General features: G+C 43.3%; 1 protein-coding gene across 2 annotated transcripts; it reads left to right on the top strand.

The window, feature by feature from the left end:
• sh3bp4a (SH3-domain binding protein 4a) lies at positions 1–27653 on the top strand. 2 transcript variants are annotated; one of them, XM_056371034.1, is made up of 6 exons: positions 1–280; positions 6263–6465; positions 9602–9756; positions 10313–12666; positions 25348–25536; positions 25642–27653. In XM_056371034.1, the coding sequence occupies exons 3-6, from the start codon at positions 9633–9635 to the stop codon at positions 25864–25866; spliced, it is 2892 nt and encodes a 963-aa protein (XP_056227009.1). In that variant the 5' UTR covers positions 1–280; positions 6263–6465; positions 9602–9632; the 3' UTR covers positions 25867–27653. The 2 variants fall into 2 exon arrangements, with proteins under 2 accessions (XP_056227009.1, XP_056227010.1); XM_056371035.1 differs by lacking the exon at positions 6263–6465.

A 27653-nucleotide genomic window follows, 5' to 3' on the forward strand; every position in this document is an offset into this window, starting at 1 on the left:
GTCCTCCGGCAGACCGGAGCGGAGACGGACGCGGCTCCGACGTGTTGGTTCACCTGTCACCGCTGAAAACTTCTGGGACCGGAACTGAGCTTTTATTTTGACTTATTTTGACTTTTTTATCTTTCTGCTCGTTGTTATTTTATTTTAATTATCATTTATCCTGAAGACAAATGACGCGAGAAAATACGAGAGAAGGAGAAAGAAGCTCTCCATCAGCTCTGGTTCACCCTCTTCTCACTTGGCACCTTCTCTGAGCGCTCGGGCTTCCGGCCAGCAAGAGGTCAGTTCACATTAAAATCAAATGTAGACTTTATTACTGCTAATTATCCTTTAAACTAACTGTTCCCACTGCTTCATTGTTAATTTAGCAGAACAATGTGTAGAGAGAAATTCGGCTTCACTCGCATGATAAATCTCTGTAGTGGGATGTTCACAGTTATCTCTCTCCGCAGCTCTGTATGTTCTTAGTGTGTTATCATGTGTTATTTGCTGCTTGACAGTAAGTTTATAGTTCCATTTATTGCACATTATGAATATTTAATGCTTCCTGCAGTGGTGTAAGATTGATTGTGTTTTAATTTTGAATGTTTTTATTGCTTGTTATGAGTTATGGTCCTTAATAGTCAGCCTTATGGTTCTTTATAGGGGTTTGTTGTGCTTTATTTGGGCAATAATATACTAGTATTCCTGTAGTATCGCTTCAGTATTTATTATAGGTTTAAATTCAATACCAGGTTTCTGTTCTGTCTCTCTTTCATTCTTTTCTTTTATCCGTCTGGCTACATGAATATTCATAAATTACATAAACACACAGGCGGCTGCAGAGAAAAGCTCAGCAGCAGCAGGAGGCAAAAGAAGTGACTGGAAATGATCAGTTGACAATATCAGCACCTATTGTCATGTGTGCGCATGCAGGGAAGCGCGTGCACGCCTGTGTCTCCAGCACCTCCTTAGCCCTGCCAATAAGGTCATCTGATAAGCTGCAAATCCTCTCTGTCTCTCTCCCTTCCTCTCTCTCTTTCTCGCTCGCTCTCGCTCTCTCTCACTCAGCCTCAGAAACACACACACACGGTCTAAGAGGAATGTGGGTTTTTCCTGTCATACTTTCTTTCTTTTTGTTTCTTCTTCTTTCCTCCTTTCCTGACTCTCCTGGATCTTTACTTTTTTCTTCTCTCTGCCTCCTCTTCCTCCTCCTCTTCTCCTTTCCTTTCCTTCATCTTCACCTTTATCTTTTCATCATCTTTCAAACACCTTGAGCAATTATTTTACTCCTTTTCATCTTTACTCCTCCTCTTCCTCCTCTCCCTGTTGCTGCCTCCTCATCCTCCTCTTCTTCTCCTGCTAATTTCCTCTTCATCATCATATCCTCATCTTCCTCCCGTCCTCATCTTTTTTGTTTTTTATCCCAGTCTCCTCCTCCTCTTCCTCCTCCTCTCTGTCAACAAGCATGAACACAAACCCATGTGAAAGTGACACTAAACACCCCCACCTTCACACACACACACACACACACACACACACACACACACACACACACACACAAAACCTCACACAGTCATTTACACATACACACACACGGTTGTCTCCACCCCTGAGGCTAAGCCTGAAAACTAGCGTGTCATCGTTTTCCAGCTCCACGTGAAGGTGCACTCTATTTTGTAATGAATGGCCACTCAGCACAACACACACACACACACACACACACACACACACACAATGTATAGTATTTGAATCAGCACGTTGTCCTTTACACACTTGTACAAACTCTCCTCCTCAGTGTCTTGTTGGCACACAGAGCTGGCGTTTATTTTCTGCTCTCAGCAACAGATCAAACTCATTAACAAATACAGTGTATTGATTATATGCTGATCAGTTTCAGTCAGAGCTGGTTCAAATAATACCTTTATAGCATGTTTCTGAGGCTGCAGCTTCTGATAAACATGTGACACATGAGTGCTTATTGCCTTTCTCTTTTATTATCCACATGTCAATCGTTTGATCCATACTAATAGTATGTATTACTATAATGTAAGATCAAGAGAAGGAGTACATTTGAGAGTCTTTGCTTAAAGAATGTCATATTATTAATGGATTCCCAACATAGTTGCAGATTCATTTTATTTCAGTCGGCTAATAGTGACAGATCAAACAGAGCACGTCCTGCTGCTGAGAGCTGAAAGTGAAGGCTCTGAATACCCGGCAGTGTCCCAGCTAATTACACCTGTAATGTGCAACAGTAATATATTTATAAGGAAACCTAAAGAGCGTAATGAGGAGATGTTTTCGTGTCTGTAGCTGTATGTGTGGATGCTGGTGAAGGTGTAAAACACCACTTGCTGCAGTGTTTCCAGAGTGAGCGTTTTTATAGCTGCCTCTATTAGTGCGTTCAAGGACTCCAGGACAAGGACCTCTTCTGGGTTTATTTTCCATCAGAATGATGCTTTCCACCAGATACTGTGTGTATTTTGTCCTTGAATGAATGGAAACAGTCGTGTTCTCAGCTGCACTGCCACATGACACGCTGTCGGCTAAACCAACATGAATTATCGTCCCTTTAACACCCTGCGACTGTGCGTTACAGCTCAGTTAAACACTCTGCGACTGTGCGTTAGCTCAGTTAAACACCCTGCGACTGTGCGTTACAACTCAGTTTGAACACCCTGTGACTGTGCGTTAGCTCAGTTAAACACCCTGCGACTGTGCGTTAGCTCAGTTAAACACCCTGCGACTGTGCGTTACAACTCAGTTTGAACACCCTGTGACTGTGCGTTAGCTCAGTTTAAACACCCTGTGACTGTGCGTTACAACTCAGTTTGAACACCCTGTGACTGTGCGTTAGCTCAGTTAAACACCCTGCGACTGTGCGTTACAACTCAGTTTGAACACCCTGTGACTGTGCGTTAGCTCAGTTTAAACACCCTGTGACTGTGCGTTACAACTCAGTTTGAACACCCTGTGACTGTGCGTTAGCTCAGTTAAACACCCTGCGACTGTGCGTTACAACTCAGTTTGAACACCCTGTGACTGTGCGTTAGCTCAGTTTAAACACCCTGCGACTGTGCGTTAGCTCAGTTTGAACACCCTGCGACTGTGCGTTAGCTCAGTTTGAACACCCTGCGACTGTGCGTTAGCTCAGTTTGAACACCCTGCGTTTGTGCGTTAGCTCAGTTTAAACACCCTGCGACTGTGCGTTAGCTCAGTTTAAACACCCTGCGTTTGTGCGTTACAGCTCAGTTTAAACACCCACACACTGTGCGTTAGCTCAGTTGGAACACCCTGCGACAGTGCGGTACAGCTCAGTTTAAACATCCTGCGAATTTACGTTAGCTCAGTTGGAACATCCTGCGACTGTGCGTTACAGCTCAGTTAAACACCCTGCGACTGTGTCACAGCTCAGTTTCGGTTGAGGAGAAAGTCAAGCACAAAACGAGGTCAACTGATAATAAAATACATCATCATTATCTAATAACCTTTCAAATTAAAACATAAATGGCTGAAATGTACTACATCACATTATAGCACATAACCGTGATGCTAAACCTTTTACATGCATTATAAATGCTGGTTAATGAAACAATTAGCTGCTTTTACATTTTCCTTGCATTAATCAGCTGTAGCACATTGACAGTCCATTTACAAGAAGGCGTTTGATCATCCGTCTGTTAATGCTTTATGATTTGTTTCTTGGCTGTTTTTCCTCCTACAACAAGAGACATGGGAGGTAAATTATTGCATTTGAAAAACACTTAACGTTAAAAAATGAAACTACCTGCTGCCCTGACGCTGACCTGCTGACGTGTTCCATTTTGCGAACCTCTCTTCTTAAATTGTCGGCGGCTGAAGAAGTGGCACTAACGCTCTGCACTTAGCAGCCTCATTTACCTGGAAATTCATCCTAACTGTAGAGAGCAGCGATTGTGATATTTTCAGATGATTTCTTCCGGTGATGAACGGTGGCGGTCGGGGCAGAGCGGCGCCGCTGAGTAATGTACTTGACCACATGCCAAGTGGAAGGTTTTTTTTTTTTTAGTTCTGCAGGTCAGATTATCAGCAGGTCTGTGAGGTGAAAACATGTAGGAATCACCTGGACACCCGCAGGAATATGACTCATTGGTTCTGATTCGGATCAATTATTTCCATATATGTCGCAGGCAGTCTACACCACTTTGAGCCCTAAATAAATGCAGGTTAATGACATCGTATCGTACATTTCAGAGAAGGAAAAGTGACAGCTGATCTTTGATTTATTACATATCTCCTGCCTCAAAGCTGCATTAATGATCTGATGATTCGTGAAGAGAGGAGCAAAGAGGAGCTTCACCATCACACTCTGCTGTGGTCTCACCCCCAAGCAGTCAAATAACAGCTGGATGCGTCCCCTCATATTTTGCAGTGGCGATAGATTCAGTAGAGGTCTATGGCCATGATTTTTCTATCTGTGTAAAGCACAGTAGTAAATCATTGATAGAATCAGTTTCCTGAAGGGTTTTCCAATTAGTCCACCTTAACAAGCAAACACTGAGATTTGCTTTATCATAAAACATCCACATGTTTCTCCTCACCTACGGTGGCCCACAGGGGACAGTAGTTAAACTCATGCAATATTAAAAGGACTCAACAGACATAAAAGGTGAAACTAGTAATAATGGCCGAGCACTTTCTCTGCACAGACAAACTTCCAAGGACATTTTTTTTCCCTCAGCTCCTGTTCATTTCTGCTGCCACTCCAGGTGTGAACACATGCCCTGGTGCATGCTGGGAACAGAGCTGCATCGCCGCAGGCCACAGCAGAGCAGCCATTTTTGCACCTGATTCCACCAGAATGTGTTTCTGTTCCTGAGGTCAGGGCGGAATTAAACCCAAAGTGGCTGCGCTCAGTTTCCTGCAGTATAGATGAGAGAGCTGACCTTTAACGGAGCCAAGCAGTTTTGATGGTTTTTACTTTGGTTCAAAGACACAAGCAGGAAATGTAGAGAAGGAATCTGAGAAGCTGCAGTGAAACAAGTTGAACAATCTCGTTTTAAAACGAGAAAGAGAAAGAAAAAGTCCGTGTAGACCAAGATAATCAATAAGCAGAAACTCACATTATACAGTAAATAGAGGAATCAGATTTTGGAGGTTTTATCATCTGCAGCCAAAACCAGAGTGAAAAGGAACACCTCCGCGTTGGCCATTATGTTTTCTGCTTGTCTTTCCGTCTCATTCTTGTGAACACAATATCTCAGTAACGCCTTGAGGGAATTTTTTTCAAATTTGGCACAAACATTCACTCGGACTCAAGGATGAACTGATTCGAATTTGGTAGAAAAAGGTCAAAGGTCAATGTCACTGTGACTTCAACAAAACACATCTTGGCCATAACTCACAAATTCATCCACCAATTATACACAGTAGACACAGTTTAACTCAATGTCTATAAGGATAAAATGAAGTGAAGATGTTTTATTTCCAAAAGGTCAAAGGTCAGCTTCACTGTGACATCATAATGTTCTGCAAAAACACTCATGCTGTAACTCATGAAGGAGATTGTGTCGATATTTGCTGCAACTTTGCTGGTTGGCGGAGGGATACGAGCGTGAGGCTGGGACTCTAGTTAGATGAAAATCTAAGGAGACTTAAATATAAATATTACATTAAGTACAATGTTTGACATGATAAATGTTGGTTTCCAGCCACACATTAACAGGTCTGTGCTGCTGTGTCTGGTGCTCCATCCTGTTATCGTCTCATTTTAAACAGCTGCGATGGCGAGGCGATAAACTCTGCGTACGGCTGCTGCGAACGGTTATTATAGCAACATTCATCCGGGGGATTAGGGCCGGCTGACTCGCGGCTAATTAAACTTTCGACTCCCCGGCGTCCTCGCCGCTTCATCACTCTGTCAGCCTGACTGAAATGAGTTAATAATTTCACAGACTCAGATACGAATGCACCAGTGGCGTAAAAAAATATCCCTGTCTCCAGTTTTGAGGATGGCTAACCCACAAGCCCTCCAGCAGTTTGCTGCTGATCCCCTGGAAGCTCCTTTTTTCAGAGTTTCCTCTCCCTCTTTAATTGAAATTTCTCTGCTGATGTGAAGTACAACAAAAGTTAATTTCCCCAAATGCTGTATATTCTTTGTGGTATTATCCGGCATCTATAGAATGTGCGGAATCCTGCCTGTGAAAGTCTCATTTTTTGCAGACAAGGCCACATGCAGAGTGTTCAAAGAACTGTTTAACTTTGTGTTTTCATTCTGGCTCGTGTCATTTTCTTCCCTCAGGTCCTGGATGTTTTTGTGTTGTAACAAAGGGTTTCGTCTTGCAGTGGATCTGCAGGGGTCGTTCGGAGGAATCCAGTTTGTTCTGAACTGAGCCTCCTGCTGCGTTTCCCATCGCAGGGAACAGCTGCTTCCAATTCCTCTCACTCAGAGTCGTTCTCACATCCTGCTGCATTTACCGGGGATCACCTCAGTGTTGTATCAAAGTAGGTGACAGTGTCTTTGTCAGCCGGCGCGTTATTGATCGCTGCCCGCTGAGTGCTCACTTTGGAGCGGGAGGACGGGGTTTTTATCGACGAGCCACACGCTCGGAGAGGAGTTTGCCTGGCTTTCAGCATCAGCTCCCATGTGAACAGATGCAGCCATTAAACAAGCCTAACTTTCCCTTCGTTCCTCGGCTACAGTTTCACTCAGCTTCCCACGAGGAGCTGCTCTGAAACAGTTCCAATTTCCAGTATTTTTCATTTCGAAGCACGAGAGACTAAAGTGTGAACGTACAGTATCTGCTCAGTGCTCAGCTGCAGAGGTTTGAATAAAGACTGTAGTGGCTCATTGGAGAGTTGAAAAAGTGTTGGGACTCAACTGGAGTAGCAGTAAAAGTTTTCATTGTTTTTGAAAAAGTATGAGTTTTAAAGCATGAGATAAAAGTAGATACAGATACAGAGTGTCGTGATAGTATGGTGATAAATCATTCAGTGCACTGGAATTTGTACAGTAACCCGATTTTTTCAGTGTCACGTTAGTAAAAAAGGGATTGGAGTAAATCAGACTCCTCCTGGGGAAAGGTGATTTCTTACAGTCATATGAGAATATCTGCATTTCATATCCGCAGTCATATTTAACATGATTTAATGCAAAGCTGACTAAAAAGCGGAGAAATCGGATTACTGCTATACGTAAACACAGATTTTTACAATGTGTACACAGCCTGATGTCTTCTTTGCCTCCTGTGGTATCTAGTTTCACTTCATTTTAATTTTATGGTGGTGATGCGCTGTCTACTTGATAATTTTGCTGCTGTTAAAAGACCGAAGGAAGAAGAAGGAATGGATTTTTTTTATCTCATTAGATAGAAATGTCCTTGGGGGACCCTCATAAGCTTGCTTTGAATAGAGCTAATAAATGAGAATATTCTGCAGAGCACAGTTTAAAACATTCTGCTGAAAATTGATCTTTAACCCTCGAAAACCTGAGTTAGTTGCTTTGAATTAACAGTAGCTTTCTTTGGCTTTGGGTTAGGAGAATGGTCATGAGCTATAGTGGTGTGTATAATAGCAGATTTTAATGACAGTCAGGTTATTTTTTTGTTCGATAAGAAGTAACATAATGAGATCTCAAATTATTTTTCATATTGTAGTTCATTTTGGTTGTTTTGCATTGATGCGTGTAGAGACAGGAAGTTCTGACCAGCTGTTCCGAGACATATCAGCTGTATGAGGAGACAAAAACATCTGTATTCAGTCCTGGGGGACTCTGAATAATTGATATCAAATCTGGTTAATAAAAGCTAATTTGCTGTGTGATTTTCTTCAGTTTTGACTGAAAACAGAAGAAGCTGGCACAAAGTGCATATGAATGAAAATACTTTATGTTTAACGTGAAAACGCTGAGCAGAAACTCAGCTCCAAACATTAAAGCTCTAATGAAGATAATCAGTGAAAGGCATTTACACGGCAGCCTCTACAGTCTGTGCTGCTTTAATCAGATTAAAATGGCATCATTAGTGTGCGGATGCAAATGTTCCCACCGCCGCCGCCACTCGCCACATCCTGTAGGAATAATAAAGCGTCTTGTGACTGAAGGGAACGTTTTGCTGCAAAACAATTTCTCGCTGCCTCTCTAATCAGATTACAGTCCTCTGCTGACTTTGTGTTTTCATACACAAATTGAATCACAGCTCAACTCTGACAAGGAAATTGGTAACTTGGTCGATAAAATCAGAGACGTAAATACTCAAAACGCAGAGCAGTGCAGCCAGAGGAGGGAGAGACGCTGATATGCAGGACTCCTCTAAATATAAAGTATTTCTACAGCATGCAATCATATTTTAGATAATAGTGCACTGCCAACAGTTTGGGAAGACTGTTTTCACAAAGCAAGCTCCATAAAGAAATAGTTATCCCACTTTGGTGCAGCAAAATGAACCTGCACGTTTTTTGAAAGATATTTGCATCTAGCAGCTTGGTCACATATGCACTACTCACAGGGCTAGTTGCTACACTACTGTAGCTACTAAGATAGCTGCAGTAAGTCGCTAGCTGAGAAATGGTAGCGCTAAGTCAGCCACAACAGCTCAGTTTAGTTGCCCCTGGTGTTTTATATTCAGGACTGCACATCATGACATTCATTGAAGAGTTATTAGAGAGTGAATAAAGCTGAGCTGGCTAATTAGCTTGTTAGCTAACTGGACAGGAAGCTCACGCGGTTTATTTTAAAGACATACTGTATGTTAAAGACTGTTAAATTAAGCGAATCTACTGACTGATGGACTTTCATTGAAATTAATGGATTTTATAGCACAGTTTTGCCATTGCAAATGTTGTTATGATGCAGCTTTAATGCCAGTTGGAAGCCAGGCCCTTCCACCCAACATCAGTGCTGGACTAAATCTCTGTAGCAACTGGTGGAAAGACTGAAACCAGAAAAGTGGAAGAGTGAGTGTTCACATACTTTTGGCCACATAGTGTATTTGCAAATGTATTTTTCAAGGCAGTTTGTTCTACTTATTCAATTTTGGATGGGAGAATATAACAGATATGTTTTTGGCAAAACCGTTTAAGGTCAGATAAGAGGCTTAGTTTCTGAATATAGTCACACTGGTCAGCATTAGTATAGCATGCACACATTTTCCCACCCACATTCTATTATTTGCTGCAAAAAAGCATGGCCAAAATGTCAGTGTTTGAAAAGTGTGCTCGCTTCTTTATTGACACTTTCGCTCAAAACTTGAATCTCTTTTGGTTTCATTATTGCTTTTCGATTTCTCTTCCCCTAGCTCATATCTCTCTTGTTCTGAGTTCCCATCTTATGTTCTTTACATCAATTTGGAAAAAAACCTTCTTCCTGCTCAGCTGGGAGCTCATTTCTTCCCACAGCACATCCTTCATACTCAGTTACTTCAAAAAAGCAGTGATATTTGTCAACCTTATTTTCTGCTGCTGTGCTCTGACCTTTGTTGCCGTTAACTGTGCTACTGATCTAGAAAATTAAGCTTCCCGCTCCAGCGTTGCTTCAGGAATTTGCTTCATATTCAAGTGTCGGCTATACGCCTGAATGCAGATGTGTTTTAAATTGGCTGGTCGCACCCATGTTAAATGCTTTATGTGTTTATTTCCCATCCAGATGAAAAGCTGCCAGTGAGCAAACGTTTACGATGGCTGCCCATCGAATCATCAGAGTGACAAACAACAACCACATCCTCCCTCGCTGTAAGTCTGAGGGGACACTCATCGACCTCAGTGAAGGGGTCACCGGGGCCAGTCTCAGCGATGTCAAAGGTCAGTGTTTCAGTCAGATGTTGCCACATTTTAAGTTGTTCAAGCCTTAATTATTTCAGATTTGAGTCATTTAAATTTGTTTATTTGTTCATCACTTTATACTTGTTTGTTTAAATTTTTTGCTTTTCATATTTTGCAAATAAGTTATTCAGTCATATGTTGGAAACATACATTTTTTTGCTCCTCCATTTCACTGGTTGCACTCCATTACAGCTCTGTTTACATGCTCTATATACGCTAATGAGGTGAACTAAAAATAGTAAATCATGCAGTAAATTATGCAGCTGATCTGCTCCTACATTTAAGTCGTGATCTGAAAATGTTGTAGGTGCGTCCAGATGATCAGAAATAAGGTTTTGGTTACGCAATCAAGGATTCAGATTCCCTCAAAAACCACTGAACCATTTGATCAGCAAACTTTATGTCTGGTCATTAGTTGAAGTGGCCCATTATATCTGTGTAAGAATATGAGGTAACTGCAGTATTTTTAGTAATAGTCTAGAATAGGTCCAAACCAGTTACAAAACACTTGGTCTAATATCTGTTTCCTTTCCAGTGCCTTCTCCCAGTGCCTTAAGGCTGGACACTTCCTCCTCCTACGGAGCTGCACAGGAAGTTGTCGCCATAAAGGATTATTGCCCAAGCAGCTTCACCACGCTGAAATTCTCCAAAGGTGATCGCCTTTATGTGCTGGACACATCAGGTGGAGAGTGGTGGTACGCCCACAACAACACGGAAATGGGCTACATCCCAGCCGCCTACGTCCAGCCGGTCAACTTCAGGAACTCATCGCTTAGCGACAGTGGGATGATCGACAGTCTCGGGGAGGGATACGAGGAAGGGTCAAAGGAGTTTGGAGGTTTGGGGGAGTGGACAGGGATGACCCTGAAGCCCTCCCCAATGTATAACAACAGCCCCTTCTCTGTGAACCCCTTTATCTGTCCATTAGATCAAAACTGCAAGGACATAGGTGTAAGGAACTCAGCTGACCTTATTCTGTTTGACGCTCTTGCATCTCCATCATCCTGCTCCAACTTTAACACTAGCACTATCATGACCAATGGGTTCAGCAGCTACCATATTAACAATACCACCCCCACCTGCCCAAACCAAGAGGTTGTCCCTAACCTCCACAGGGATAATCCATTTTTCAGGAGTAAACGTTCCCATAGTCTGTCAGAGCTGTCTGTTCTGCAGGCGCAATCTAATCCAACCTTACCTTCTTCGGGATTCTTCACAGGCCTTAAGGCTCCCTCACCGGAGCAGTTTCAGAGCAGGGAGGACTTTAGGACTGCTTGGTTGAACCACAGAAAGCTAGCCAGGTCTTGCCATGACCTCGACTCCTTGGGCCAGAGTCCTGGGTGGGGCCAGACACAGCCGGTGGAGACCAACATAGTGTGCAGGTTGGACAGTAATGGAGGGGTAGTTCAGCTTCCAGACACCCATATCAGCGTACACATCCCCGAGGGCCACGTCAGCCATGGAGACTACCAGCAGATCTCCTTGAAAGCCTTACTGGACCCCCCACTGGAGCTCAACACAGACCACTGCTCCACCGTGAGCCCCGTGGTGGAGATAAAGCTCAACAACATGGAAACCAAGTCCTTCATCACGCTGGAGATGAAGGTATCAGTAACTATGAAGAAAGAGACCTGTCACACTGCTGAAGTGCTTTGTGTTCGCAGCGATTGCAAAGAGGGGCCTTACATACCGATCCCTAATGCTTACATTTATAAAGATACAGTCCAGGTGCAGTTGGACAGTCTAGAGCCCTGCATGTATCTGGCCGTTGTGGTTCAGTCTCAGTGCATCAGCCACAATACGACTGTTTGGGACCATGTGCATAGGAACGTGACTTTGGGTGTCTATGGACCCAAGCACATCCACCCTTCCTTCAAGACAGTTGTGGCCATGTTTGGGCACGACTGCGCCCCCAAGACCTTGTTGGTAAGCGAAGTGGGTCGGCAGGCTACGTCGACTCCACCGGTGGCCCTACAGCTGTGGGGGAAGCACCAGTTCATACTGGGACACCCTCAGGACCTTCGTGTGGGATTGTACTCTAACATGTCCAACTACCAGGTGAAGGCAAGCGAGGGCACCGGGATGATTAGGGGATTTCAGGTCAAACTGGGGAAGGTCAGCAGGCTCCTGTACATGATAACATCACACAACCCCAACAGCATCTCAGACTTCACTCTCAGGGTCCAAGTCAAGGACGCCCTCGACTGTATCCTCACCCAGTTCTGTGTCCAAACTCCACAGCCGCCGCCAAAGACCGGAGCAAGGATAACAGGTCAGAGGAGGTTCTTGAAGAAGAAAGAGGTGGATAAGATTGTCCTCTCACCGCTGGCTGTCACCTCCAAATACCCAAAGTTTCAGGACCGGTGCATTACCAACCTGAAATTTGGCAAATTGATCAAAACGGTGATCAGGCAGCACAAGAGCACCTATTTGTTGGAGTACAAGAAGGGTGATGTTATTGCTTTGCTAAGCGAGGAGAAAATCAAACTGCGAGGGCAGCTGCGGACCAAAGAGTGGTACATTGGATACTATCAGGGGAAGATGGGGCTTGTCCATGCGAAGAACGTTTTGGTTCTGGGTAAGGTCAAGCCCATTTATTGGTGTGGGCCGGACCTAACGACCACCATGCTGCTGGAGCAGATCCTGAAGCCTTGCAAATTCCTTACGTACATCTACGCAACCGTGAGGACGGTTTTAATGGAGAATGTGGGAAACTGGAGGGCGTTTGCAGATGCCCTGGGGTATGGGAATTTGCCGTTGAATTACTTTTGCCGGACCGAGCTGGACAACGAGCCGGAGAAGGTGGCGTCGGTTCTGGAGAAACTCAAAGAGGAGTGTACCAATATGGAGAACAAGGAGAGGAAGTCCTTCCAGAGGGAACTCATGATGGTAAGACAAACAGAGCGTGTGAATAACACGGCTGTGATGTGTGAGAGTTGTTATATATGTTTACTTTTCCATTTTTTTAAGTCACAAACATCCCAATAGACTCGACAGGAACCTTAAAGTTTGATCTTGTAGAGTGACATTTACCTAAATCTCTATATAGTACCTCCTGTATACTTTAACGGAGTTTTGACATTTAGACTTTTGGCTATGAAATGCTGGAAGAAAGAGGGAAAGAGCACTCAAAGCTCAAGATGACATCTTTAAATTACTCCATCAGTCCTTAACCTGAAAATAAACCATTTATAATAATATAAAAAAACATCCAAACCAGCAAATTCTCACATTTGAGAAGCTGCTAGAAGAGAATAATTTGCATTTATGTTTGATAAATGACAACTGCATAATCTTTTGGGAAAGAGTAGTGAGTTCACAATCACTGAATTTTCCTTGAGCAGAGAAATGATGGTGCCATCCTCCTGTATCCTCCAACTGTTACAGGCTATTGCTGAAATAACATTCAAAGCAAAATGTCCTGCATTACCATAACACTGCTGCAGCAGCTTAAATGATGAACATTATGAGCAAGAGGCGACTTCCATCACTGTCTCTCAGCTGGTTGCTGCATCATTAGTTAAGCTTTGTTGAAGCTGAAAATAACAAAAATCTAATTTCCTAAACAGTTAGAGTCGCTCGCTGTCTGATTGATTAGAGCATCAGCTGCATGATTTCTTTCCACTTGAGTGTGTGCTGCAGTCAGACAGTGTCACATAAAGGGTGGATTTTCACTCCCATCCCGACCCTGCAGGTGGCTGCCTGCAAGCAACCAGTAACCTGCCACCAGTGAATAAAAAGACAACTGAACGACTAGTGTTAAGTTCAAAATAGCATTTATTCCTATTAGAACTGCATATCTTCTTTTCCTGTACCGTCCAAGTCATGTGATCCCATGGGAATCCCACAGGAATCCCGTGGGTTTCCCAAAAAGGTTGTCAGCCCCCAAGGTGACAAAACCTGAGTGTGAAGTGGGAGGATTTTTCCTCACGCTCAGTCACATGAATGCTAAGCAACTTGTCTTGTAGCCTGAGGTGGCTCACAGCAGGAACAGCCATCACATGAAAAATAAAGGGCGTGGGGGTGGGGGGGCAGTTGTTTTCACTGCAGTTTGAGTAAAAACAGCTCTGTCATGCGGACGCATGCAGGCCTCGATGTGTTTTTCTACTCCGACAGCGCCGACACCCTGGGGGAGCCAAAATAGTCCCGAGACGTTTCCCTCGCTAGACGCCATTATTCAAAAAGTACTTTAGCAAAGTACATTTTCCAAGTGGTGTTTATCCAGGCAGAGTTGATGAAGCGTGCACGCACTTTTGTCACAGCGACGTGTTCGGGGGCGGCCGCAGGTTTCAGCTGGCGGCCGCCGGAGCAGCTGGGGGTAAAGTGCCTTGCTAAATGGGACTTTGACAGCAGCTGTTAAGGTAAAGGAGAGTCACTCATTTTGCTGTCCATGCTTTTATTTATTTTTTACCTCACACTTTTATTCAAAGCAACGCACCTGAAACTACCTTCTCCTGTTTTGCTGTAAAGTCATGTGACCTCCACCATAATCTGACTGATCTCCGCCATGTTTCATAAAAGGCTTTTATTCTGGAGGCTACCCTGAACTCCTGCTGAGGCTCCTTGACTTGCTGCATGCACAAAGAGCGCCGGGGCTTTTTATATCTCTAAACTGGGCTTCATCCTTAACTCCATTGAGCTCCATTTTTTTTAACATTAGCTAGAAAGTGAAACAAGGACACATTTCAATGGTCTTTATTGAAGTCCAGCAATTTTCTTGAAGCTAAAAACATTTTCATCCCCTATGACGATGTAGAAATTTGACCCTCCTGGGAACAGTTTGTCCACATAGTATAAAGTTTACAACACATGCAAGTGTTAGACCGATACATGGAATACATGAAATTTACACGTCATATGATGTTTCCAGGCTGAACGCAGCCACAGAAGAACAGATTTTGAGCTCTGACTGGTTTTGAGCTCCTCATCGTGACGTTCACTGACACAGATCCGTTTCTGTCTCGTCCCATTTCCCTGTGTGGTTGGGTGTTGCAGAATCTGGGGTCAGGTTAACGTAGGGCGAAACACAAATCAGCTGCGAAACAAACTTCAACGTAACACCTGTAATTGTCGGCTGTTTGACAGATGATCACTCATCTGGAATTTCCTCATCTCACGAGCCGTCAGAGGCTCTGGCAGGTGAACTGGGCTAACTTGACATTGAACGCCTCTTCTTCATTTGATTTCAGTCAGTTTTTTAAAAGGAGCAGCTCAGTACCTCACCTAAATTTTACATCCAGGCACACGTCTTGTGTCCTGCTGTAAAAAAGTCAGTGCTCCATCTGTTGCGCTGCTTCAACTGTTAGGAATCACTTTGGGCTGTGTGTGTGTGTGTGAATGTGTGTGTGTCCTGCGACACTTTCCCCCCTGCAAAGCAGTGAATTGTCTTCAGGCTGCAAGAACGAGATCCAGTGTGTCACCCAGGCTTAAATGACCAAATCTTCTCCTCAGCAGAAAAAGAAACAGCCCATATTATATAATTCTTCTTACTCAATAAAACATTCCTTTAGTGGCTTTAAAATCCTCATTTAGCAAACAAGGCTTTCATTGTTTCTTCTTCATAATGTGGCTTTTATCTGCTCAAATCCATTTAACTATTGTGTGAAATCTTACGAATACAAGTCGAATTCAAAGCGTTAAATTACTTCACTCACAAAGACCCATGCTTGAATTTAGGCAGACATGATAGCGCAGGATGGGATCGATGACTGGAAGGACGTCATGGTGAGGAGCCCAGGGAGTGAGACTCCAGGGATCATTGCACCCCACCCCACCCCACCCCCCTGTGGTTTCTGTAATGAGAGAGGAGGAAGCAAAGAAGCGAGAGAAAAGGATTCAGTGGGTGGGATGTGAGAAGTGATACAAGTGGAAAAGAAAAGAGTTTAGACACACCTACAGGATAGTGACTGAAGAACGAGGTGTGGTCTTTGTTCTGATTTCCTCACCTTGTTACACTGACTTTATTCATTTCTTCAGTTCTGCTTGTCCGACACAGCCTCCTCTTTTTATCTGGAGCACCACAAACCTCTAATCTCAGTGTGTCACACATGTGTTCAGCTTATCAGTTTAAGTCGAGACACGGCTTTTGGTGAAGAGAGCAGACCTGTGGATTGATCCCATTGGCTCTGCCACCAAGCCGAACCACAATATCCTCATATTGTGGGTTGTAGACAGAGAAATGGAGACATCAAATTGTATGTTATTGTTGCTAGGAAGGCAACAAGCTGAACTAAGATGGATAAATATGACTAAAAGTGATATTTTCTTGCACAGTTTTTAGTCTCCAGACTTTAAATTGAATTTCTTCCCTTTGCAAAAGTGGAAATTGTATTTCATCTGTAACTGTGTGACGTCAGTTGTGCATCTGTGTGCGACAATAAAAAATGAAAGTGTCGCAGCAGAGCGAGCACTCTCATAGTCTTCAGGGCAAGAACGGCTCGTCGCGTCTCCCCCTCTCCGCCACACTAGCCGACAGGTGTTCCCACGTGAAATGTGAGCTGCCATTGATCAGGAGCTGAGCTGGAGGCCTGGGGGTTGGGGGGTGGGGTGGGGGGGTGGGGGGCATCTGACACCGCCTCGGCAGATCTTTTAACACCACGGCTCGAGTTACAAAGGCAGAGGACAAAATGAGAAAGCCGTCCCTTGTGCTTGTCAGTGGAGGAGAGTGTCATTTAATAATAGATCCATGCAGGGGCGGGGGGGGGGGGGGGGTAATCAATCCCCTGCTTGTAGATTTCCATCTAAAACCAAGGCCTTCAGTCGTAAAATGTAACAGTAACAACACCGCAGTGAGCTCGGAAAATTAAACTTCATTATGAATGTTCAGACATCCCCTGTGAGAACCAATAAAAAGTGGCCTGTTGATGAAGTGATGAATATTTAACAGCACAACCTGTTTCATCCAGACCTGACTGCTGCAGGTTTAATGGACCAAAAACTAGAAACATGAGATGAGACGGAGCAGCAGAGGTGTTTGTTAAAGCTGAGATGGTTTCAGGAAAAATAACTGCTTGTCAGGTGGAGTCAGTTCAGCAGGGAGTCCAACCCCGCACAGAAGCAGAGAGGATTTTTTCAAAATGAATCCTGCTGTTACACTCTGCTCAGAAACCTGCTCCACAAAGTGAGAGATTGATCCAAAGTAAAAAGCTGGAATCAGCCTGTTCCAGCCAGACAAGCACTGATGGGACTTTTCAAACTATAGGAACTAAACTCAACAAATCAGGAGATAGATGTTTCTTTTTTAGCACTTATATTTGTTTTTCTGCCACATCTGAAGTACCTTGAATATTTGGCAAATGAGACTGATGACAAGTAACTGAAAAAGAGGTGTTGAAAGGTGGAGAGGGAGAAAGACAAGATGCTTATCTGCAAAATATTCAATGATAGGCTCTTTCTTTCCTTTCTTTCCTTCTCCACCTGCCTTATATTCTCCTCCTCTCTCTCTCTCTTTCTTGTCTACCTGTCACTATCATCATCCACCTTGCTCTATCTCTCCACCCCTCCCTCCCTCTCCCATCTCATTTAGCTGACAGCCGCCCAGTCAGCTGTCAGCTCCGTCTGTCCGTCTGCTTCGGGGCCTTCCTGCAGATCACCACGATATACACTTTAGTCTCTTATGGAGCAGACGCTTTTCTATTTATAGATCAGAAACATCTTGCTAGTTAATAACATGGAAGCATCAAAACCAGGCAGGAAACAGGGGACGAGATGAAGACAATGTGCAGCTGTAGATCCAGTTGGCAGTCTGGCGTTTTACAGAGAGTACAGCATTATTCAAAGCTGTCATATGTCTAGTTTAATTGCATGACTTAATTGGTTATAAGAGACATGATGGTGTTAATGAGATGCCACAGGGATCTATTCTTGGTCCATTACTAGTTACATTTGTTTTGAGTCGTCCTGCTTGAGGACATGTTGTTTGAGTCGTATACTCACATTGGCTTTTCTTGGCTTTTAAATGTAATCTCTGTAACTATGGTAGAGTAGAGAGATGTGGCGGCCGTTGGGGGGCTGGGGATGGATGTGCAGGGGGAGGTCCTACTCAAAAAGAAAAGGTCAGAGCAGCTCATTTAAAGAAAAAAAACAAGTAAACTACTTCATTCGAATCTGTGTGACGTGAACTTTGAACTCACGTTCGCGTGAGGATTCATTGTGTTCAAACTGAGATCGATCTGATGAATAGGACTTAAAGCGCTTAGTGCGGTTCCTGTAATGCCAATTAAATGTTCCAGTCTCTGTAACAGGAAGTGATGGTCAATGGTGTCAAATGCAGCGCCGAGATCCGACAAACACAAGTACAGAGACGAGTCCTTTGTCCGATCTCCCGATCTGTGACACATCTGAATCCTCAGATAAACTTCAGTTCTGTAGGAAGTCACACAACTGATCTCTGGAGGTTAGATAGAGGTCTGTGGTTGGCCCAGGAAGTATTTGGGAAAATATGGGGCCCCTACATGAATGCAATATTCAATGGCTAACCAGATGATGCCAATGCTTACCCTGTATATATATAGATTTATAGATATATATTTTTCCTTCCATGTTCTTAGTTTTTATTGTTATTATTATCACTACCTCTTGATGAAAAGTGAATGACATCAGTCTGTAGCTGGCTAACACACCTGGATCAAGAGTAGAGATTGAATTACAGCTCCTTTAAAGGACTGTGGTGCACAGCCAGTTAATAAAGACAGATCATAACTTCCGTAAGCAGAGGAATAGTTGGGATGGGGTCTTAGATACAGGTTGGTGGTTTAAATGAAATCCTCGAGTTGGTGGAGGTTGAGAGGAGAGAAACAGATTTCCAGCTGTTTCTGAGGTCCCTGCGTTTGAGGATAAATTGGATGAAAGCGCGGGAGGTGATGAATTTAGGATCACGTGGTTGAATAGAGCGATGACTGTCAGCCTGGCTACACAGCTGAACAGAAACCTGGAGTTGTTTTTTATTTTGCTCTATTAATAATGAGTAATAAAGCTGCTATGGCGTCACAGAGGACTTTCCTGTGTGTGCTAAGAACGCCATATCCTTCAAGTTTCAGCGAGGTTTGCTTTAATTTGCAGGTTTGGGAGTTGAACCATGGAGCTAACCTCCTCTGTCTTGTTAGCTTTTATTTCAGAGACTGAACAGAGTCTAGTGTCTTTTAGCCTGCAGCACGATCACGTCTTTTAAATAGATCAAAATGCTATTTTAACCCATAAACCTTTGCAAATTTATTCAAAATCAAAAACTGAAAACTTCATCCTCTTATAGTTAAATCTACAATATAGTAAAGAAGTGAAACAAGAAGTGAAAGTGTCTGAATACTTTCTGCAGCCACTGTTAATGTAAATTGGAGCTAAAAACAACAACTGGCAACGTGTCCTTGAGCAAGACGCTGACCTTTGACCTCCATCTGTTGCAGTCTGAGCATGCAGTGTTTGTCTCGGAGAGAGGTGACACTTGTCTTTTTCCAGAAAACAAAATTCCGATTTTTTTTTTCCCCAGTTGAGTTGAAGGTACATGACTGTGCCTATGTGCGCTCCATGATCCCATGTCCTTTATTTTGAAGCACAAACTCCTTCCTGTTTCCTGTTGGTGCCTCCTGCTTTTAATCCTTTCCGGCTTAAACGACACATCATGCTCTCCTACATGAACAGGAGCTCCTGATTTGCATTTGAACACATCATGCTCATTCCCAGACAGCATACGGCTTAAGAGTTGAACCCTGACGGTGTGTGTGTGTGCGTGTGTGTGTGTGCCTCGCCTGACCCGGTCTATATTTAAACTGAACCCTGTGTGAAGCCTGAATCAGCAGACGGAGGACATCACAGCAGAAGGCCAAAGTGCTCGTCGGCCAGGTGGTGGAGCAAGATAGAGACAGACAGGGAGAGGGAGAGAGAGAGAGAGGGGAGGGAGGGGTGAGGTTGTTTCAAAACCGAAATAATTTATCATCTCAGTCTGGTTTGAAAAGACTGAGCTGAACATCCACTTTTCTGACGCTGCGGCCTCTCATAGAGAAAGATAAGAGAGATGAAGGATGAGAGGATAAAAATAGATCATTCTAATAACTGGGGATAACATGACCTTTGGATTATGAGGTCCTTCCTGTCTTGTCTTTAAAGACTGAGTTAAGGCTTGAATATGCTCCTGTCAGCACACACTCTCATGTGTTAGTCACTTGCAGAAAAGACGAACGAATCCATCTATATTTTATTAGCACTTTATCTATAATTTGCTAATAATTTCACAGTTTTTCTAGAGTTAGTTCTTGTTTTTATTGCTATTCAGCATCAATTTGATTATTCTCAGTTTAGTGCAGCAGTGATTATTTTCATTATCGGTTAATCTGCACTTTATTTTCACGACTCTCCACCACGCACCATCGCCTCCAGGAGGCGAGCTCGCAGTCGGCCATTTTTTATTCCTGCAGCTGGTGGTTGAATCTCAACCTTTTCTAAAATGAGACTTTCAGACTTGTGCTGTAGATAATCCACTTCATTCATGGTGACCGCTGCTCCTCTCTTCTGCAAGAGAAACTACAAGCCACAGCCAATGACAACAACAGGGTTGGGCAAACAGCCAATCAAATAGAAGTAGAGCAACAGACAGTCTGTCCTACCTGGCATCAAATTCATGTCATACACTTCCATTACCAAAGACTTGGACATGTGTACTGTTGTTTTCCCGCCCACGTAGTGTCCTCTCCAGACAAAGGCAGGCGCCTCTATCAGACACTGAGCTCTGACTGTAGAATAATGATCATTAACTGGAGCAAACAAGGATTTTTAATATCGTGCATCCATCTAGAATTTCACTCAGCCGACTCTCTGGAGCTGCACCACTCTATTTTCATTTATTCAGAACAGAATTCATTCATTTACATGGATGCACAGTTTCATGACTCTATAGGGAACTATAGGACAGGTGAAATCAAACGTATCTACAGGCGTGTGTATAGGGAGGTTAATAATTCATCAGTTAGTGGTGAGAAAGTGATTAATGGTGAATAATATATTAGTCTTATTTGAGCGTTGATTGCAGTGGTCAGCGGTTGTCAGTGGAAACCGCTGTCCAGGTAGAGCAGGGTAAAAGGTGAACGTTTCCGTGGTTACGCGGCGCAGGTTTGGTTTCATGTGAACTCTTGGTCTGAGCAGCTGCTGCTTCTTTTGTTGTTTCCTCTCTGCAACAGGATCCTGAACCAACAGGGTTTTATCAACAAGTTACAGTGAAGAGCGACTCTGTCCTCATCACTACATGCTCATATTTGAATTAAACCCACTGACACTATCTGCATCTGAAATAACTATGTTTTAATGCCTGTATGAAATCACTTGTTCTGTGTCTCACTTTTATTTTGTAGTTACTCCTTGATTTGTCTGACTGCGTTACAGATCCACAGATCAAACATGTTTAATCATGTTTAATCTCATTTAATGTCATTTATGTACGGGAGCCCTGAAAGTGTCATTTTTCGTAGTGTCAATTTTTTTTTTAAATTTAAGTTTCTGTCTGAGGCCTATAAATAACCCAGAGAGGCAAGTGAATTATTAATTATTTATTTATTTTATTTTATTTTGTTTTATTTTTCTGGGAAAACAGAGAGAATCATCTGTCAAAAAACAACCCCTGAGAGGAAAGTAGTTTTCTATTTTTTTTTGGGGGGGGGGGGGGGGGGGTCATTTTTCATTTTTTTCTGTCCTCCCAGAAAATAAATAAAATAAATATAAATAATAATTCACTTGCCTCTCAGAGGTTATTTTGACAGATGAAAAAAACTCTGTGTGTGTGTGTGTGTGTGTGTGTGTGTGTGTGTGTGTGTTATGTATGTGCGTGTGTGTTAGACGCTGCAGTATCTGAAACCACTACTTTTCTCAACCAAAATCTTATCTACGGACGGCCACACGCACACACACACACACACACACACACACACACACACACACACACACACACACACACACACACACATTGCATTTCTTGGTCTCAGGAAAAACACCTCAATAACTATAATGCATTTTTACAAGAAAAAAAAAATTATCCTGTCAAAAGATGATTTTTTTGGCCCCTCAGGGCTCCTGTACTTATGTCCTCCAGAAGAACCTATAAGTTGATTTATTAGGTTTAATATTTCAGTTTTTGACCATTTGTGGAAAAACAACAGACAGAGCAGCTGCAGGAGCAAAGATCTTCAGTGACAACATTATTTTTTTGCATTTAAAATTTTAGTTAAGAATTAACTTGCATTTACTATTTAAGCTGTGATTCAGATACTTACATACAATATGCTATGAAAAAGTACCAAATCAACTGCTGAAACTGTTTAAATACTTTGGAAACTGATCCTCAATGATAGTATATGATGTTTTTTGTTTATTACGTATGAACTGGTGTGTTTCAGTGTTACAGCAGCGTGACGGGAAATCTGTCATTAGTATCATGAATTTAAACTTGATTGACGGAGAGAAATCAGCATGAAATTTGCTTCTTTTTAATTCAGATTAGAGTGTTTTGGTCGCTGGAGACTACTGCGTGTGTGTGTGTGTGTGTGTGTGTGTGTGTGTGGTGTGTGTGTGTGTGTGTGTGCGTGCGTGCGTGTGTGTGTGCTGCTTTGAAGCTGCAGCTGACTGACAGAGAGGCTGAATCAGTGGAAACCACTCGAGCTCCATTAAATGAAGTCGAGGCTCTGCAGCGGGAGGTTTTCTCTAAAAGAAAGCAGAACCTATATAATTTATACTGGTACATTTTCTGGCCACACACTGAGCACTTTACTGCTATCAGCGAAATGATTTACATGAGAGCATATAAATGATGTCAGGACAGGGCCTCAAGTTGGTTGATAAAGCAGGGTTTTACCTCATCATGTCCAGCGGACTATAGAGATATTTCAAAAATAAAATCAAACTGGAAATGTCATTAAAGATTGAAACAGCTCCTTTCAATCTGAATAACATTTCTTATCGTGTGGACAGCTTTATGGATTCTTGAATTGTCTTTAATGCCTTGTATTAATGGACTTTATATAAAAGGTTTGTGGCATCAGCAATATATTCACTTTATATATGTGTTCTCTATAGTCCTGTGGATGTGAATCATCAGATGAATCACATCACGTTACATTCAGGATTCGCCTGTTTCGTCTGCCTGAAGGCCCGGAGACAAATCTACTCTGAAGTCCTCCACGATGATGAGGATGAGTATGATGATGATGATGAAGAGTTTCATGCAACGCTGAACACAACACGCAGCTCTGCTCTGACCTAATCTGATGAAGCCATTAATAAACTGAAGGTTCGCTGTGTGGAGGTTGCAGCGGTCAGATGGGATTGGACTGACAGGAGGCGCTCGTACTGTTCATACTGATTCAGCTGTGATTGCTCTGATTGGACGGTTGTTTTCTCACGTCGCCGCTGTACAAGAAAATTGTTCCTTTCCCAGCTGATGTGTTTTCATGCATGGTTTTTTTTTTTTCTCCTGGTGGAGAACTGAGACAATCAGATCCTCCTCCGTTTTGTTTGAAGCTTTTATTTATAACGAGCGTTTGAAAATGAGCGCGTCCCCCAGGTTGTCGTCCATGTGAGGTGACATTCGCATAAAGCTGAACCTCTCTCGGCTCTTCCCGTGTCGTGCCAGTCTGGTTCCAGGAAACCATTGAGCCACAGAAACAACTAAACCATTCACTAAGAGTCTGGTCCCGTCCACACTGGAGGACCTGCGAGGATAAATCAGTTTGAAATTGACGCCACTGTTCAAGACGCACGAGGAAACAACAAAAGGTTTCCGTTGTTCTCTGTGTTTATGCCGCAGCGACTCTGATGTTTGAAGCGATGAATCATGAATAAAAGCAAAAATCAATTAAAAAAATCGCTTTTATTTTGAAACTCTGCTTCTGATCCTTCCTGGAACATGACAGAGTCTCCCAGACTGGTACTTTTTAAAACCAGGAGCTTTGGCTGAGGAGCTGAATGTGCTTCTTTGTTTTCCTGTTGTTTTAGTGTCATGTCCCTGAAATGGATCCTGGGACACGGTGACACCAGTACGCTCTTTGAGACTCCCATTCGCCACACTGTACATGCGCCACTTCCTCGTTGGTGCTTTGATGGATTCTAGTCGCCTCATTTTAATTGTCTGCAGTGGCTGTAGCTCGGTCCGTGATCTCCTCCAGGGTCCGAGCTCCTAATGGTACATAATACCCGTGTCATGCTTGATTTTATATAAGACCCTGTTCAAGCCTGATTAGACCCAAAATCCTGCATCTTCCAACGTGAGTGTGTTCGCTTCTGTGTTTCTGGGTCTGGCAGCAAAAAGAAACCCTCCCCTGCAAAGAACCTGAAAGGTATCACCACAGGACAGCATCACTTTGAAGTGTGTGTAGGTGTGTGTGTGTGTGTGTATGTTAGACAGTGCAGTACCTTTCCTCAACCAAAATCTTATCTATGGACAGCCACACACACACACACACGCACGCATTGCATTTCTTGGTCTCGGGAAAAAGACTATTGTGCATTTCAACAAGAAAAAAAAAATGCCTGCAGCTTATTTTCCGCTCAGCTGCTTTTATTAATGCTCCGTATTTTTTAACCCTCATTTATCCGGGGTTACATGATATTTACAGCAGCAGCCTGCGGCCTGTCATCACTTATAAGAGCTTCAGCATCATGTTCGTAGAGAAAGCTGTTTCCTCCTTAACAACTGTGTTTTTAAGCTTTTATGTTTGTCTTTCTGCTCATGGGACCGGTTGAAAGATAAACAGCTGATCTCAGTGGGATTTCACTTCACAGCAGCAGGTTTTCTACAGGAGAAATTGGAGGGATTTTATAATGATTTAAAAACATATAACGTCTACACAAACATCTCCTCTAATCCACATTTCATGTCTTTTGAAATAGGTTTCATATTTACCCCATGAGGTCTTCAAAATCCCCCGAATGAAACAGAGAAAAATCCCTTTGGTTAAAGTGCTCGCCACATATTAAACCTGTGAAGATCCTTAAAGGGATCTAAACCCATAGGGGTTGGGAACCACTGACTGATGACCCCCATTGAGCAGATTATACTTAATCAGGTCTAGAGTCCCTTTCTAATGCTGTGAGGCTCGGGCCTGGTCGCACAGTGTGTCGCCATCATCGCGTCATTTAATTTTTAGGACGTACACCGATACTCAGCTGCTCATCATCATGTTGGTGGCGCATCATATCGGTTGAGTGCGTTCGGGTCGACCGCATTTTAGATCGTGTCCAATTAAGAGCGGGCAATATGACAGTACAAGCTGTAAAACGAGGTACGTCACAGAAAATCTCTAGGTTTTAGACCAGCGGATACTTCTGTATTGGAGGACACATTCAAGAATTTAATTTCTTTTAAAATGTCCAAAGAAAACAAAGAGGATTTAGGAGCAATTACTTTGATTTACCCTCTTAAAGCTACGCTTTGTTAGCCAAAACCCCGGGGTATTAAAGTTCAGTGCTGCTCTGTTGGCAAATCAATTCTGCTTGTTAGATTGAGCGTTCACCATTCACCACCGGTGTGAGTCGAACAGCAGACAGGCTTTGTGTTATTAAAACCCTTCTGACTGTCTCTCTTTCCTCTGTCAGGCGTTGCTGAAGATGGACTGCCAGGGTCTGGTTGCCAGGTTGGTGCTGGACTTCGTGTTGTTGACCACGGCGGTGGAGGTGGCGTCCCGGTGGAGGGAGCTGGCTGAGAAGCTGGCCCGAGTGTCCAGACAGCAGATGGAGGCTTACGAGGCTCCGCACCGCGACAAGAACGGACTTCTGGACAACGAGGTGAGACACCTGAGGAAGGTTTTCATGAAACAGGCTAGAATTTGAATTTGTCCAATAAAAACCTTCCTTTTTTCCCTCCGTCTGACCCCTCTTCTAATCCCTCAGTCCATGTGGAAGCCCGCCTACGACTTCCTCCTGACGTGGGCCGCCCACGTCGGGGACAGCTATCGAGACGTGATCCAGGAGCTCCACCTGGGCCTGGACAAGATGAGGAACCCCATCACCAAGAGGTGGAAGCACCTGACCGGCACGCTCATCCTCGTCAACTGCCTCGACACCCTGCGCAGCGCCGCCTTCTGCCCCACCGGATACGGAGACTTTGCTGTCTGAACCTTGGGGGAACTCTTCTGCTTGTGGCGGAAGTTACTTTGTGTCTGAAGCGCGGCCGACTTTATGGACACGATGTTCGGGATGGACACCAAGGGTTCGACTGTGAATCTCTAGGCTTTCCCCAGCCGTCCATCTTTAGGTGTGGTCTTGCTCGGAGTCTCGGATCAGTATTGATGCAACACTGACGAGCACCAGAGGTCAAATGAATTCTGACATTGGGAAAGTCAAAGAGTGAACTGAAGGATCTGGATCTTGTTACGTCTGTTCTGCTTCTGCTTGTCCTTGTACTCTTCTTCATCTCCTCTCTACCTCTTACCCTTTTTCTTCATCTCTTTCCACCTCTTCCTCATCTCGTCTTTATCCTTTACCATCCTAAACTATCACATTTTGACTGTTAATATTCTGTCCGTCCAAGCTTTCCGTGTTGGTTTGTGATTTCTGTCACTACGGCCCTCAGGACATCAGAGACCTAAACCACTGCAGAACATAACCAGACATACTGTGAACTCTGACCTCTCCTCCATCTTTTAACGTTGATTTGACCCCCAAACTGAACAGACTGTGCTCACGACCTTCACCTTTGTCCCCTCCATTTTCTAAGCGGCAGTTTTTATTCGACTGACTGTCGGTGGCATTTCTATTTAAAGGAGGCAAAGCAGATGTTTTCTTTTTTACAAATGTCTTCAATCAATCGAAGTGAAGCAGACGTGGTTTCATACATGAAGAACTTTTGACACTGATTTGCTTTGCCAAAAAACTGTTAGCCCGATGCTAACGTTGCAACTTTGCAGTAAAGGTACTGTATATCTGCTAATGCAAGATATACCTTTATTTTTTTACACTTGCAGAAGAACACAGATGATGTGTTATCCATTACCGGGCTCTTGTTGTGTTCTGGGTTTTCACTTCTTGTAAGTGCAACGTCTATTTTCCCTATTTTAAACCCTCCCACATAGAAAGATCAAACTCAAATATGTCGCAGAATGATAAAATATGTTATAAGATTATTGCAGAAAATTGCATATTACCATGGCAACCAAATGACTTTATCATTTCCGACCGGAAAGTCCAACAAAAGGTGCATTTTTCTGCTACGTTTGGTTCTGACGTCTGCAGAGTTCAGAGCAAATGAATTATTTTTTGTGTTTAACGAATCAGAGGATGTTTCTGTGTTTTCCTTCAGCTGCAGTAAACCTGTGAACTTTGGGGCTTCAGATGTGATTTTTAAAGAACTAGTTATCTTCTTATGATCTAGGTTTTGTTAAGTTTGTATTTAAAGAAGCACCTTTGTCTTTGACTATAATCAATCAGCTCTGACGCTTCTGTTGTTTTCTCTCTGTATGCCTGTTTTCCTTTCGGCGTTTCTTTTCTATATGTTTTGTGGCCGCTGCAGTGTTCCTGTGTCTGTTTGGGATATGAACCTGATCTGAGTTTATATATTTGTACCGAACGCCGATCGAGTATTGAAACATTCTCCAGTGATGTTGCATCAGCTGTGACGGGGTCGCAGATCTGAAATCTGTTCAGTGTTTCCGGCCACCAGGTCTCAATAAAACGGAAAAATGGAAAACAAGGTGAAATGAAAATCACTGTGTGTGTTGATAAATGGTGAATACTCATCTAAAACCTGCTGTAGCTTGAAACTTGTCAAAGATTTGTTTTTGTCCTCTCCAGTAAAATGTTGCACTTTTCCTTTAAGGAGGCAGATTCTGCAGAGACGGTGCAATTCTTTCTGCCTCCGTGAGTTTTGCGACTCATGCAGCGCTCATTAAACGTGTCGAGTGTTG

This window comes from Seriola aureovittata, chromosome 24 (assembly GCF_021018895.1).
Source record: "Seriola aureovittata isolate HTS-2021-v1 ecotype China chromosome 24, ASM2101889v1, whole genome shotgun sequence".
NCBI lineage: Eukaryota > Metazoa > Chordata > Actinopteri > Carangiformes > Carangidae > Seriola > Seriola aureovittata.

What these genes read in the sequence shown, in the direction of transcription:
- sh3bp4a (XM_056371034.1), top strand. Translation starts at nt 9,633, where the DNA reads ATGGCTGCCCATCGAATCATCAGAGTGACAAACAACAACCACATCCTC. An exon ending in CAGTCTCAGCGATGTCAAAG is followed by an intron (nt 9,757 to 10,312) that starts GTCAGTGTTTCA and finishes TTTCCTTTCCAG; the next exon opens with TGCCTTCTCCCAGTGCCTTA. An exon ending in TCCAGAGGGAACTCATGATG is followed by an intron (nt 12,667 to 25,347) that starts GTAAGACAAACA and finishes TTCCTCTGTCAG; the next exon opens with GCGTTGCTGAAGATGGACTG.